Source organism: Muscardinus avellanarius, assembly GCF_963383645.1.
Source record: "Muscardinus avellanarius genome assembly, chromosome: 6".
In the NCBI taxonomy this organism is placed as follows: domain Eukaryota; kingdom Metazoa; phylum Chordata; class Mammalia; order Rodentia; family Gliridae; genus Muscardinus; species Muscardinus avellanarius.
The window spans coordinates 134,617,980-134,633,580 of NC_137791.1; the positions used below are offsets into that span (position 1 = coordinate 134,617,980).

At 47.8% G+C, this 15,601-nt stretch overlaps 1 protein-coding gene across 1 annotated transcript; it reads right to left on the reverse strand.

The window, feature by feature from the left end:
• Positions 1 to 10,888: 10,888 nt before the first annotated feature.
• On the reverse strand, positions 10,889 to 15,092 carry CYTL1 (cytokine like 1; the record flags this gene model as incomplete). Its single annotated transcript, XM_080697280.1, has 4 exons — positions 10,889 to 10,972; positions 12,104 to 12,232; positions 12,395 to 12,439; positions 14,940 to 15,092. The coding sequence occupies 4 exons, from the start codon at positions 15,090 to 15,092 to the stop codon at positions 10,889 to 10,891; spliced, it is 411 nt and encodes a 136-aa protein (XP_080553406.1).
• Between the last annotated feature and the right edge of the window lie 509 nt (positions 15,093 to 15,601).

Genomic DNA, 15,601 nt, shown 5'->3' on the forward strand with positions numbered 1-15,601 from the left:
AGGTGCCTGTGGTGGGTGGCACTGGCAGTGGGCAGAGGTGCCGGGGGCGGCTTTGGGGCATGCACCACCCGGCGAGCCTGGCTCAGGACCTCACAAGTGAGCAGCTGGAGGGTCGGAGAGTCTGGGGCTCAAAAAGAGAGAAAAAAAAAAAAAAAAGGAAAAAATACAAAAAAACCCTCCCAGGTTTTGGCACTAAATGTAATGTTGATATTGAGCTGGGGAGTCGCCGGGGAGGTAAACACCAGCCGAGTTATCAGAAAAAGCTGCTTTCATCAACCCCGGCCCCTCATGGATGGTATCTCTGGACCGTGGGCAAAGGAACTGATGAGCCACACGCCATCTGCAGAGTCGCCAGGCAGAGCGGAAGTGCTGATGTGTAAAGCAGGGTGGTTGGGGTGGGGCTAGCAGTGTGGGATGCCGATTCTCTCACGACATCCGTAGTCTCGCGACCTGTGGAGTCTGCCTTGCAATGCCTGGATTCTCCTTATATCTTCGCTCCTGGCTTCCCGGGTTCCGCCTCTGTGCCCGCTGTGGGGTCCCATGGGGGAAGAGAGAGACCCAACCTATCACTCCTCAAAGTTTCATCTCAGAAGTTTCTGTCCCTCAAATACAGACTTTGTGCCTTGCTTTGTTTTTACATAAATGGGACCATTCTACGCATCTTCTGAGACTTCTGTTTCCTTCTCCAGTGGTACATCCCCGTGATTCAGCCGCGTGGTTCAGCCCTGTGGTTGCATGTCACTACATCAATCGCCATTACCATGAGGCGGCTCGACAGCTACGCGCTTGCCTGTCCTACCACCCGTGGGCATTTGGCTCAGTGCCAGTCTTTTTCTCTTGTAAATATTCTGCCACAAGCATCCTTAGACCTATATGCTGGTGCCTAGAGAAAACAATTTCTCTAGGGTATTATTATTATTATTATTAATTATTATACCCAGGGACGTTCCACCTCTGAGCTATACCTCAACCCTTTTTATTTTTTACTTTGAAATAGGGTCTTATTAAGTCGCTGAGGATCTTTTTAGGTTGCTGAGGCTGGGCTCAAACCTGCAATCCTCCTGTCTTAGCCTCCCACATACTGAGATTACAGGTGTGTGTGACCACACTTGACTCTAGAGTAAATTTTAGGGTGAAATTTTCAGGGTCACTGGATACGCATGTCTTCAATTTTTAAGTAGTACCAAACCACCTTCCCAAGTGGTCCTCAACACCCTGCTTGCTCTGTGTCCTCACCTGCACTTACTATTGTCAGATTTAAAATCTTTTAAGTGTGAAGGCATAAAAGAATACTGAGCTGAAACTTTGCTTTTAAATCTAGAAGTAATGATACACTTTCCTAATCCACTCAGTCTTCAATGTTAGTATAGGAACTAAAGTTAAAAAAAAGGAAAGACAGGTGTGGTGGCCAATGCCTGTAACCCCAGTACTTGGGAGGCTGAGTCAGGAGGATTGCAAGCTTGAGGCCCCCTTCAGCAATTTAGTAAGACCTCAGCAGCTTATCAAAACCCTGTTTTAAGAGTAAAAAATAAAATAAAAGGGCTGGGGCGTAGCTTGGAGTCATAGTGCCCCTGGTTCAATCGTCAGTTAATCCCTCAAAAAAGAAAAGAAAAAGTCATGAAAATATTTTGTAAATTGCAAAATTCTCCGCACACATAAGACATAATCACGAGCAATGACTGAGAGGACAAAGGCAGGATGAGTGACGTCAGGGCTCCCGTGGCGCCTTCAGACTCTTCCCTCTGGGGCTCGATGGTCTCAACACTCCTAAATTTCTGTCCAGCTGCCAGGGCCGGGGAAGGGACACCTGGAGCTGCGTGGGTGCCAAGAGCAGCTGCTTGCCACACATCGGGCCACAGAAGTCGTGTGAGGATTATTAGGCAGAAATCCCCAGCATCTAAGCCAATGTGCGAAGGGCTGAGAGTGACCCCGTCAAGCTGCAGAATCCCCTGAGCTGGGTGGATGCCACGTTGCTGAGAACGAGATCAGGTGAACTGGAAAGCAGTAACTCCAGGGAAAGCTTGATTGTCTTGTCCCACAGCCAGAAAAAAATCTTGAAAATAAGCAGAACTTACTTTGTTTCTGGCACCTGATGAAAAACATCTCAGAAATGTGTATCTGGAGCTCAGATAATGCCTGGGATACCTCACCATGAAGGGACATAAATCTAAGTAATTACTGCTGATGGCACCATTTCCACCTATTTGCACTGTATTTTTCTAGTGTCTTCTCCTCCTCTTCGCTAACACTTGATCGATGTCAGGCCGATCCCTCCCCTCTGCGCTCTTGCTCTGATGCTCCGCAGCCCTGAACATCCTGCAGATGCAGGAGGAACTTCTGCACTCTCAGCTCTTTTGCACATCGCTGTCTGGGCTGAAGCTACAGGGACTTTTGCCTAATAATTCTCAGAGGGTTTCCATCGCCCCTGGGCGTGACAGTGTGATGCTGATTTCAGCAAAGTGCCCCAGACAGCCAGGACTGGGGATTAAGCTCTGGGAAGCGCTCTGGGAGGAGAGATAAGGGCTCGGGCAGGCCTTGGCAGGTGGCTGGGGTCAATCTGGGGATGTTTTAGGAAAGTGCTCAGAGCAAGTGAGAATGAATGCCTGCAAAGTGTGTGTGTGTGTGTGTGTGTGTGTGTGTGTGTGTGTGTGTGTGTGATATTAAAGTTAACCAAACCAGGAAGAACCAGAAGTTTCCAAAAACACATACTCAGGCCTTTGAGGCTCTGTGTACCTTCCTAATCACACACATTTCATGAAACAAGAAAAGGCCTGGGTCACCTGGGCACTCCAGGGCCATTTATTATTATTATGGTGTTTGGAATTGAACCCAGGAGCATTCTACCTCCAAGCAACATCCCCAGCTCTTTTGATTTTGAAAAAGCTTCTCTGTAAGTTGCTAAGGTTGGCCTTGAACTTGAGGTCCTACTGTGTGAGCCTCCCAAGTACTGAGATTACAGGTGTGTGCCAACAAGTCTGTCTTTACCCAGGATTTTTGCTGGTGACATTCCTTGGTCCTTTCAGGAATTGGTATTCATTATCCACAAACATCCCAAATATATATATGTATACATATACATATATACATATGTGTGTATACATACATACATACATACATATATATATATATATATATATACATACATATATATATATATATATATATATATATATATATATATATATTTGCAGGTCTGGGGATGGAACCCAGGGGTATTCAACCTCTGAGCTACACCCCCTACCCTATTTTTTATTCTTTATTTTGAAACCAGGTCTCACTGAGTTGCAGAGGGCCTCACTAAGTAGCTGAGGCTGTCCGCAAACTGTGATCTTCTGGTCTCAGCCTCCAAAATGCTGGGATTATAAGCATGAGCCACCACGCCCGGCAACAAATGTCCCAAATATATTTATCAAACAGCTACTTAATGTCAGGCATGATGCTAGGTACTGGGATCAAATGGTATAGAAAAAAGAAAGAGAGACACAAGCCAGGCATGGTGGCACACATCTGTAATCCCAGTACTTGGGAAGTTGAGACAGGAGGATTGCAGGTTTGAGGCCATCTTCAACAACCTAGGGAGACCTTCAACAACTTAGTGAGACTGTGTTTCAAAATAAAAATAAAAAAGGCTGGGGTATAGATCAGAGATAGAATACCCCTGGGTTCAATCCCCACTACAAAAAAGAAAAGAAAGAAAGAAAGGAAGAAAGAAAGAAAGAAAGAAAGAAAGGGAGAAAAAGAGGGAGAGAGAGAGAAAGAAAGAAAGAAAGAAAAAGAAAGAAAGAAAGAAAGAAAGAAAGAAAGAAAGAAAGAAAAGAGAGACATGGTTCCCGCCTTCTTGAACTGCACGGTCTAGTGGGAGGGACGCATGATAAGCAAGGAAGCAAACCTGTGCTCCACACTGTAGTGCCTAGGATGCTTTATGGAGAATAAAGGTGTTGGTGGTGAGAAATAGGGTTTGTGAGCCAAGGTAAGAAGCTCAAATTGTATTCAGAGTGGGAAACCACAGTTTGTCCACAGAGGAAGGACAGAATCTAGTTGATATCTTCAAACAGATTATCCTGATTTCTGGGTGGGAATTAGGTGGGGGCAGGTGAAAGCTGGACGTCTGGCTGGGGGGAGTTGCTGGGGTCCAGGCAAGAGGCCGTGGTGCCCTTGATGCTCATGTTAGCATTGGACTTAAAAAAAAAAAAGGACAGACTTCATGTATGAGTTTAGGTTCTCTAGAGAAACAGAAATAGCTGTGCATGCATGCACACATGTGTGCATATGCATGTGTGCATGCGTGTGTGTTACTATAAGGAACTGGCTCACTGTAGTTGTAGGAGCTGAGAATCCTCAGTCTCCCATCTGCAAGCTGAGACCCAGCAGAGCTGATGGTGTAGCTCCCACCAGAGTCTGAGGACCAGGAAAGTAGGAGAACTGATGGTATGAGCTCTAAGGCCAAGCCAAACACCTGAGAAGAAGAGAGGCAGGAAATCCCAGTCCAATGGCAGAAGACAGATGTCCCAGCTCAAGCAATTGGGTCGAGAACCAGCTCTCCCTACCCTGCTTTTGTTCTTTGGGTCTCCAGTGAATTGGACGAGGCCCATACACACTGGCCAGAATGATCTACTTTGGCCAGTCTACCCGCTGAAATGTTTGACTCATGCTAAAACCTCCGGACACACCCAGAAATAATGTTCAACTCACTTTCTGGCAATTATAGCCTAGTCAGGTTGACATTTATAATCGACCGATCCATTCAATATATGTTTTTCAGGCAGAAAACATAAGGCTGGCTGATGAATTGTAAAGGAGGAGATTCTGCAGAGAAAGACAATCTTTCTATACTTGTGTTTCTGGAAGAAACCAGTGGTGTATGACTGGGCATTTCACTGAGACAAGGAAGACCAGTGGGAAAGGAGAACCAAGAGCTACTGTCAGACAAGTTAACTTTGAGATACTGATGAGACCTGCAAGAGTACATGTAATAAACAGGTGGTCAAAAGACGAGTGTTGTCCTCACGGCGAAGTCTGAGTGGGAGGCGTGGTGTTAAGACCACAGGGACAGATCAGGAGCACCAGGGAGTGAGTGTAGAGAGAGGGGAATGCTGACTCAGGACACGGCTCTGGACTTTGCCATCTAGGCATGGATGAGAGGAGGAGGAATTAGTGAAGAAGAAGGAGGAGGAGGGGAAAGGAGAGGGGAGGGGGAGGAGGAGGAGAAAACACCACCAGAAGAAAGGAGAAAGCAGGAAAATCAGGTGCCATGGCATCACGTCTTGGGCATCCTCTAGTTTGGAGCTGTAGGCCCATGTGCTGAAGGCTGGGTCCTCAGCTTGGCACTATTGTGAGGGGGTAGAACCTGTTAGAGGCTTAGTGAGAAGTTTTTGGTCATTGGGGCATGTCTGAGAAGGGACCTGGGGACACCAATCTCTCCCTCTCTCCTTTTTCACTTTCTGGTCCTGAGGTGAACAGCTTTGCTCTACCATGCATTCCACCATGAGGTGCTACCTCACCACAGACCCAAAAGCATTGGGGAAAACTGACCATGATCTGAAATCTCCAAAACTGTGAGCCAAAGCAAACCTTTATAAATTAATTGTCTCAGATATTTTGTTATCTAAAATGGACAGCCAATTTATGCCGGCCTGTCCCCAAAGGTTCACGTACTAAATTTAATCCCCATTGTAAGGTATTAAGAGTGTAAAAACTCAGTCCAACTATGGTGTTTAGAGGTGGGGCTTTCAGAAGGTGATTAGGATCAGATAGACTCATCAGGGGAGAGCCCCATGATTGAATCCTGGTGGCTTTATAAGAAGAGACACCAGGACACACACATACACACACACACATGTACATCCACCCTGTCTCTTGCTATGTGGTGGTTTGTGTTGCCTTGGGACACTGTGGTCACCAAATGTGGCCCCTCAACCTTGGGCCAGAACACTAAACTGCAATAAGCTTCTATCTCAAATCCATCCACAGTCTATGGTCTTGTGCCACAGGGAACAGGAAAGTGGGTGGATACAGTAGGTTCATATAGTCCAGAGACTTCCAAAGGTCAGTTAAGATGAGGGCAGGAAAGGACAGTGACTTGCTAGCATAGAGCTCACTGGTGGCTTTTACAAGAGCAGTTTCATGGGTATAGTAGTGTTGATAGGAGCATGCAAAGAACGAACAGGAGGTGAGAAATTTCAGATTTTATCTCAAAGAAAATGGTAAAATCACAAAAGAGTTGTAAGCAAGCATATGTCCTGCTCAGCTTTGGCCATTCAGACAGTCCAAGGTCAATAGGTTAAGCTGCAATAAATAATAGGGAATTGTAGAGTCACAATGGTACCAGAGTTTGGAAAGAGAGATGCCATACAGTTAGAACCTATACCTCATCCTTGCAGTCTTGATGGTGATGATGATGATTAGGATGAAGGTAAAGCAATAGTAATAATGACCCACATTACTGAGTAGCTGCTAATTGCTAGGAGTGTGCTCTGCAGCTTACATGATTTACTTAGTCCTCAGGACAACCTGTAGAGGAAGGAACATTATTATTCTACTATCAAGACTGGGAAAGGCATCAAGCAACTGGCCCAAGATTGCATGGGTAGATGCATTCAGAGAGGCCACAGGAGAAGAGGGACCTGTGACCATGCCAAGAGCTCAGCTTTCACTCTGAAGCGTTTGCTCTTGGTGTCCCACAGGTCCTTCCCCAGACCAGTGAACTGAGGAGCCACCAAGGGTCTTGAGCAGAGAGACACAGCTGACCTTAATGGATTACACTGGCCAAGAACACACTGAGAATACGCTTCATTGGGGCAAAGGCAGAAGCAGAGAGGCCACTTAGGGATTGGTGGCTGTGACCTCAGACTGGGATCAGCAGTAGGCTGGGGGAGAAATGGTCAGATCCTGGGTCTATTTTGAAGTTAGAGGGAACAGAATTTTCTGGTATATTGGATGTTGTTATATGGGAAAAGGAGTCAAATTTGATGGCCCCAGCATAAAGATGGTGTCTAAAGCCACGGAACTGGTAAAATATCCAACTAAGAACATGAGCAGAGACAGAGGAGAGGAAAGGACCAAGGGCTGCTTCTGGAGCAACCATGAGGGGAGCAGGGACAGAGGAAGGGCCAGCAGGAGAGCCAGTGAAAATCTGACAGCTGGGGCTCAGGCCCCTGGGAAGTGTATCAAGGGAGAGGAAGTGGTCTCCTGGGCAAGTATGTTGATGATGGGAACCTGCACCCGCAAATGAGTACAGAGAGAATGGTAGCCCAGAAAAGAGTTGTTCCTTCAGCAAAGGTTCCAGAGTCCACATTACATGGAGAAATAGAAGGATTTTATAGGCTTCTGGGCCAGGAGAGGGTTTATCTGGTCCCAGGGAAGGGAGAGCATGCTGATAAACAAAAGTAGCCTCAGACTCTTAAGCAACTACTGAGTTGGCTTTTGATGCTAACTATAGCTCATTCAAATTCTTAATATAGGTTGCACACTGTTAGGGAGAAGGTCCAGGGATTGTTTGACCCTTACTTGGGACAAAAAGAGCCAATGGTGGTGTAAGACCGATCAGAAGATGAGACTGTTTGACATAAGTGTTCTGAGAAAATTCTCGAATGTGAGGCAGAAAAGAGCAAGCAGAAAAGTCAAGAGATACAGTGAAGGCAGGGTTGACCAGTTGGCTCTGGAGAAAGATGGAAGAGGAGACCAGGATGGTGCCCAAACATCTGGCTTGATGAGGGGCTGGTACCCAGAGAGAAAAGCAGCACTTGTTATTTTTTCAAGTCAAAAGCAAACAGACCCCTCTAGGAAAGGACAAGCTAAATTGGGGCTATTTGTCCCAATTTTTCTGCTGGAAGAGGCTTCTCTTTTATGTGAACTTGCTCATAGGGTTGCTGCAGACTTTACCATAATCGATGTCATTTACGTTCTGACCGCACTATGTTTCCACCTCCACCACCTGGCTTCCTCAGCCACACGCTGTGTGAAACCAGTCGCTACCAGGAAAGTCTCTCAGCCTTTGGCTCTGTCTCCTGCTTCTACCGACTTCCAGCCCAAGTCCCCAGCCTGTTATGATTTGGATCTGGATCTGGAATGTTCTGGTGAAAATCTCATGTGTTAGTAACGCAGCCAGGTCCAGAGGTGGGCATGGCTGCAGGAAGTGGGTTCTGGGGGCAGGGTCTTAAGGATTCATCTGTCCCTGGCCCCTCCCAGGACCCTCCCCCTGCTCTCTCTCCTTCTGGCCTCCAGGAACTGAGAGCAGCTTTCCTCTGGTGCTGCGGTGATTTTTCCTTGGAGCTGGCCAGCCATGGACAGCACCTCTGAAACCATGAGCCCAAATAAACTCTCCCTCCTCTGAATTGTTTGGAGTCACACAGTCATCTTGCACACCCTTGTTTGAATTTCAAATCCTCTAAGAAGACTTTCTGCCCTATCCCAGAGTCCCTTGCCCCTTCCTCTGCCGCCTCCCTAGATTTTATGAGTGTCTCCTTGGGGAACCCAGGAGGAATGCCCTACTTTCCATCTCAGTATTTGCCAAGTTCATCATAAGCCCTCAGTAAAAATGGAAGAAATGAACAAAGGTATCTGAAAAGCTTAAACAAGGCCCTTTCTTTTGATGCTTTGCTTTTAATACTTAGAAATAGCACAGGGATCTCAGAGCCATGAAACCAGGGCTCTGGCACCTGCCCATCTGTCTGAATATCTACATCACCACCTATTGGCTGTCTGGGGGAAATTGGCCACAGAGCCCTGTAAATCAGGATTGAGAACAGCCTCGTGGTACAGATGCAGTGTGCTGGGTGCCAGGCAACACACCTCCACATTTTATTGACCAGGTGGTAGCAGATGGTGATAGGATTCATAAAAAAGAGAGTCTGTGGCATAATTTTCCTTTGTGAAGAGGTTAGTTCTCAAAAGGGTGATTTTTGTGGGTTGAATTGGGTCTCTTCCAGACATGTTGAAGTCCTAACCCCTTGTACCTGTGAGTGCACCCTTATTTAGATATAGAGTCTGTGCAGGTGTTATCAAATTAAGAAGATGACAAGAGCTGGGGTATAGCACAGTGGTGAGTGCTTGGTTAGCATGTACCAGGCTCTGGTCTGGGTTCCACCCCCAGTACTGCCAACAACAACAACAACAACAACAACAACAACAAATAAGGCACATACTGGATTGAGATGGGCCCTAATTCAGTGACTGGTGGCCTTGGACACAGAGACATAGACACAGAAAGGACACTCTCTCTTAATGGGTGATTAATGTGTTGTGTTTGAATGCCGAGGAACACCAAGGATCACCACCAACCACCAGAGACTGGAAGAGGCAAGGGAGACCCCTGGCCTAGAGGTTCCTGAGACCATGTGGGCCTGTTGGCACTGGGATTCACAATTTCCAGCCTCTCGAGCTTGAGACAGTGAATTCCCCTTGTTTCAAGCCACCCAGTTTGGGGTGTTGTGTTACAGAGACCCCAGTAAACTAGCACAGTGTTTCTATAGGTCTCTGCTTCCAACTAGAAGCTGAAAAGCCCATCAGCCATATCCAGGAATCACGTGAGATGTCAGAGGCCTCTAAGACCAAGGAGGAAAAGCCAGGGTTGTATGTACCAGAGGGAGTAAAAGAAACAAGAAGACACCAATACAGAGGTGGAACTTAGCAAAACGACATTAGAAATAGTTTTCCACTATCTGGTTACTTAGTTGAGATGTTATTATTGGGTTTGTAATTGAATCAAGCAAGCACGGTCCATGCAGGAGGGAACCAGCATCAAGGTGTTGGGAAAAGGTGGGCTTCAGAGTCCACAGGCTTGGGCTCGATCCAGGCTCTCCCCTTTCCAGCCTAAGATGCCCATCTCTGGGTTCATGGTGTGGGATCAAGGGACTGGGGTTTGGGATAAGTTCAGGGCACCATCCTGCCCACATATGATGCAGTCTGTCCTCAACATTCACACCCAGAGGGACCATCTGTCTCCAGCATTAAGTACCCAACACCTTAGGAGAGGATCTCCGTGCAGGTGGGCGGAGCCAACCCAGGCACCTGCACTGGATGGAAAGGAGAAAGGTGGGTTGGGTGGATAGAGCAGCTTCGGGAAATCGCGACATAAATCCTCTGACGTCCACCCTGGGCAAGCACATCAGGACACAGGGTTCTCCGTGGAGCTAGTCTTTATTTGACTGTCATCACCTTTCAATGAAAGAGTGGTTCCTGTCAGCACTACCGAAGAGCCTTGCAAACATATCTTCATATCTTAAAAGCATTCTTTTTTCTTTTTTCTTGTCTTTTTTTTTTGGTACTGGAGCCTGAACTTAGGGATATTCTGTCTCTAAGCTCTACCTACAGCCCTTTTCATTTATTTATTTTAAAATAGGGTCTTGCTAAAGTTGCTGAAGGCCTAAGTTGCAGAGGCTGTTTTCAAACCTCTGATCCTCCTGTCTCAGTATCCCAAATACTGGGATTAAAGGCCTGTACTATCATGTCCAGCTTAAAATTTCTTTTAAAATTAAAGGAAAGGAAACTTAGTGGTGGGGGAAGGTACAAAGCATAAGGTATAATATATATAAGGTATAATGTATAAGCAGGTTTCTATAAAAAAAAGCGGTAGCATTCTTCCATTAAAGCAGTAATAAAAAACACACTGTTTTACTCTAGCTACTTGTTCATAAAAAAAAAAAACAAAACAAAACTGGTAAGTACTTCTTTGCCTGGGTGTCTAACCATGCTGGGAAAACATCACCAGTATGGCTTCTAATGCTTTGCTCCACACAGGTGCTCCGCTTCCCAGCAGGCTTGGGGACACCTAGAGGTATGTTCAGCTGCTGCAGGTGCAGGAGGCCTTGGGGCTGTGGCTTCAGCCCCTCCAGTCTGGGTGGCTGACACAGCATCCATTCCCTCGGGTTGGTTCTTGGGCCCAGTCGCCTTAGTGCTGGGGATCTGGAGGGCTGGTGGTCACTGGGATTGGGTGTTCCAAGGCATCACAGTCATCTGAGAGGAACACCAGGTCCTGTAAGAGATTCACAGTGAGCAGGAACGTCACAGAAGGTGACCTGGAGCCCAGGTGCAGCTACAGGACTCCGTATCATCCTCAAACACCTTTCAGGTCTTCCCCGTTGTGTAGAGATTTCCCCTCCCTGCATCTCAAGGACAGCTAGTTCCGTCCTTTCCATTTTCTCATAGGATTCATACTGTCACTGTTACTAATGGAAACCACCATATGCTGGTCGACCAGATGGACGGATGGTTGACCAGGCAAGGAGATGGTAAATGAATACATCTTGATCTCTGAGCTGCCACTCTGGCCTGGGTGTTGGTGATGCACACAGAACAACACCAGCTCTCAGCCTAACGGCTTCCCGCAAGTGCACTTGCGGTACATGAGCATGGTGCAGGCATCACAGTCATCTGAGAGGATGTGATGCCTGTACCATGCTCACGTCCTCTGCCTGTCTCCATAGACCCAGGGAAGGCAGTGAGGAGGGATCAGGCATTGGGAATATGTAACGAGTCTTTGATACAGGGACACAGAAGTGATAATAGTGAGCCATTAGGGTTTCTGGAGGGGCTTACTAGGGCCAGATAGCTGCCATGAATTCTGTCTTCAGACACTGCTGGCGTCTCAGGATCAAGGCAGTTACTGCTGCACATGATAAGGGTGGACTGAATGTTCTCCAGCCATTGATGTAATGATATAGGCACTAGCATGGCCCCAATACATAGGATAGGGAAAGTGCCCCAGAGAATGGAGAGGTGCTCCCACTGGGAGCAGGGAGATAAGGGTGTCCTGGGACTACCTGGCTCTGTCCCCTTCTCCTTCCCTACCAGAACCTCCTAGACAGAGCATACCTGGAGCTCCCCCTCCTCTGGGAAGCCTCCCTAGACCTGCAACCCCGGCTCCTGGCAGTCTGTCTCAGGAGGCCAGGGAGTGGCCCTGGGGCCTGGCCCTTCATCAGTGTGCAGCTCACAGAGGCCAAGGCTCCTCCTGGGTCCCAGTCCCTTGACAGGGGTGGCTCTGGTGGCAGAAGGGCTCTGTGTACCACCTAACCCTGCTGCCCCTCCTGGGCACCCTCCTCCCAGCCGTCCTTGAAAAATCTCAGGACGTCTCAGGGGACAGCAAGCAGAAAGGGGCGCCACGCACTCTCCTGCAGAAGGAGTTCACGATGGTGTACAGCTTCCGCACTTTGTCCTTCAGGGCATCCACCGCGGCCACTCTCCAGCACTGGGGCGAGGCGACGAAGTCCCGCAGCTTGGCCAGCACGCAGTAGTTCTGGGAACCGGAGCCAGGGGAGGCCAGTCAGAAGTCAGTGGCCACAGGGCAGAGCTCAGTTTCTGCAGAGGTCTCCCGACTCCCCGCCCTCTGGGGTGCTTGTCGATGGGGCACAGTCCCAGACCCACCACCTGCCTCCCGGCCCAGGCAGAACCCTCTTACATGGATATCCAGGTACAGCCCAGGCAGGTACCTCACACACGGCTCCTGCGGGAAGGACACGGGTTGCTGGGATGCTCCTGGGACACACACTCAGCCTGGTCCCAGAGGGTACCCCCAGCCCACCACGGGCACTGGGGTCTTCCTCCAGGGTGCCACAGAACTTTGTCTACTATTTGTACCCAAAGGAGCAACCCATTGTCCTGATTCAACTTTCAGAGCACAGCATTTATCATATTTACAGTGATTCAGGGCATTCTATTATATACACAAATATATACACATATATAAGTATAAATGTACACTGTAATATAAATTATGGTGTATGTATACATATATAGATGTAAAACAACTTTATAGCTGTTTAGTTATATGGCAGTTCTTTACAAATACTTAGGCATATATAATTACAAATAAATAACATGTATATAAATATGTAAATGAAGATATATTTAATATGTATATCCACATATAAATATTTTACTGTATTGTTTTTTTATTTTTTATATGTTATATATGAATAAATCCAGCTGTAGTAAAATACACACTATCTACTGCAAGAGTCTACAGGTGTGTGAAGCCTTCCATTGTTATATTTTATTCCTTTGTCTGTGTAGGCCTGAAGACCAGGAGACCTGGATTCCTACTCTCTGGTAAATTCCCTGTACGGTGTTGGGCTAGTATCTTCCTTCTCAGAGATCTGACCTCTGTTGTGAAATTACAATGCTAGAATACATAACTTCCTCACTTCTTTCCAGTTCTATAATGCTAAGCCTTTGAATTTTTTTAACCTTTGAAAATTGTATTTCAGCCAGGCATGGTGGTGGATGCTTGCAATATAGGTACTGGAGAGGCTGAGACAGGAGGATCGCAGGGTTGCAGCCAGCCCCAGCTACTTAGTGAGGCCCTCTGCAACTTACTGAGGCCCTGTTTCAAAGTAAATAGTAAAAAATAGGACTGGTGGTATAGCTCAGAGGTAGAGTGCTCCGGGGTTCAGTCCCCAGTACCGCAAAACAGATGGCTTCTTTGCATACTTAATAGCAAGAAACGTGTGGATAAGCGATCCGACAAACTTCCTTTGCTCAAAAGCATATTACTTATTTGATGATGTGATTAATAACCAAGTGTCAGCACAGCTCGTGCCATTTGATCCCAAGTCTGCTCCAGCCCCACAAGGCGTGTGTATTAGCGGACCTCCACCCAGACAGAAGACGAGCTGTGACAGCCGGAGTCACCTGTAGGCGGTAGAATTACAGGCCGCGTCCGTGTTCAGCTAACTCTCCTCTTTGTGTGCCTTCCCCAGTCATTCTACAAAGCATGTTACTTTTATAACGAGACATAAATGCATGCTATTTAGCTTTTAAAAAGAAAATGCAGAGGGTGTTAGAGTACTGTAAGCCCCAACAGCTGAGAAGCATTAGGTGATACTTGAAGCATTTTCGAGAAGACACAAGACACTTTTAAATGTTCCCAGAGCTCCCGCTGAAGTTTACTGCACTTTGCTTGTGTATCAGATAGGCAGAACCCGGAGTCCCGGGGTTGCCTCTGTTTTAGAGCAGACGGCAGCTCAGGGCTGCCCGGTGCTTAGGGTTAGAGCCTGCGGTGCAGGCTCTGAGCTACCGGGCTCCGTCCTCTGAGCCTCGCAGCACCTAGGGGCGGGGCAGCTAGTGTCACCCTGATTTACGGAGAGAGAAACTGAGATAGGAGCTAGTGATGTGCCCAGTCCCCCAGCAGGTAGGGGTGGAGGCCGGCTCACCTCTCCCCCTAGCAGGGCCTCCCCCTGCCAGGTAAAGGAGGGGATAGGATGAGCTTAATGTTTCAGTCCTCCACTTGGAAGTGTCCACTCCATGCAGAGTTTTCCTCTCCTTTCCTTTAGTTTTCTTTTTGTACATATTTATGGCAGTGTCTCTGATATTTGCTAGCAAGATCAAACAAAGCCTGTCGTGGATGTGATTACTTTCCTTGTATTTTTTTTTTTAATTTTTATCGGTGCACTGCAGTTGTATGTCTTAATGGGGTACAAGATGGTGGAGGCACGCATGCACACAATGCCCGTTTAGCCCAATTGGCCCTTCCCCAGTCCCCATCCCGTCCCCTCCCCCCTCCTCTCAGGTTGGGCTTAGTGATGGACTTTGATATGTTTGTGAATGTGCGTCATGGTCATTAGGGAGTTTCCCTCTTTCCCCTCCCATCCCCTCAGTTAGGGCATCCTATTTGCTCATCTGTGGTTTCTCCGTCTTCGTCTACTGTTCCTCCTATGACCCTTTTTCTCCCTAGTTTCCCATATTAGGAAGGACATCTGATTTCTTATTTTTTGTGAGTGGCTAATTTCACTTAGAATAATGGTCTCCAGTTCCATCCAGTTCCCTGCAAATGATGTAATATATTTAAAGAAAAAGCAATGATTTGATATATATTTAGGAGGAAAATAAAATACAAATGCCCCTGAGATCAACTTTGATTAGAAAAGACCTTCCTTCCTCTCCCTCCCTGCCTTCTCTTTGTCAGAGGCTGGTTTTGAGAGCTGGGTCTGCCCTGGGACACTCACCGGGGGCTCTGCAGCCCGCAGGCTCTGGAAGTCACTGGTGACCTCCCGGCTCAGGCTCAGCATCCGGGAGTAGCAGGTCGGAGGAGCAGCGTGCACAGCCAGGGGCCCGGCCAGCAGCAGCAGCAGGAGCAGGGGCGGCCTCCAGAGCACCATGGTGCTGACTTGGCTTCCTGCATCCCCGCAGGCCGCTCCTTTAAGCGGCAGCTGGGGGGTGGTCCAGGGCCCAGGCTCCTGCCTCCATTTCCTGTGGGCCAGTAGGTCCTGCCAGGGTGTGAGAGGATGGGACACGCCCCCCCATACCAGGACACTGGATCCTTTCAGAAAGATCCTGCGTGGAGGGGAGGGGCTGTGGCACCTGGAAGAGGACAGGCCCTGCCCCTTCTCTCTCCTTGGTAATATTCCTGAAATGATAGAAGAAGTTGAGGAGAGGGCAGGAGGACGAGAGAGAGAGAGAGAGAGAGAGAGAGAGAGAGAGAGAGAGAGAAGAGAAGAGAAGAGAAGAGAGAGAGAGAAGAAGAAGAAGAAGAAGAAGAAGAAGAAGAAGAAGGAGGAGGAGGAGGAGGAGGAGGAGGAGGAGGAGGAGGAGGAGGAGGAGGCGGCGGCCAGTAGGTGGGCATAGAGGCCAGGAGGGCTGGGGTCCCCCATTAGAATGTGGTGTGTTG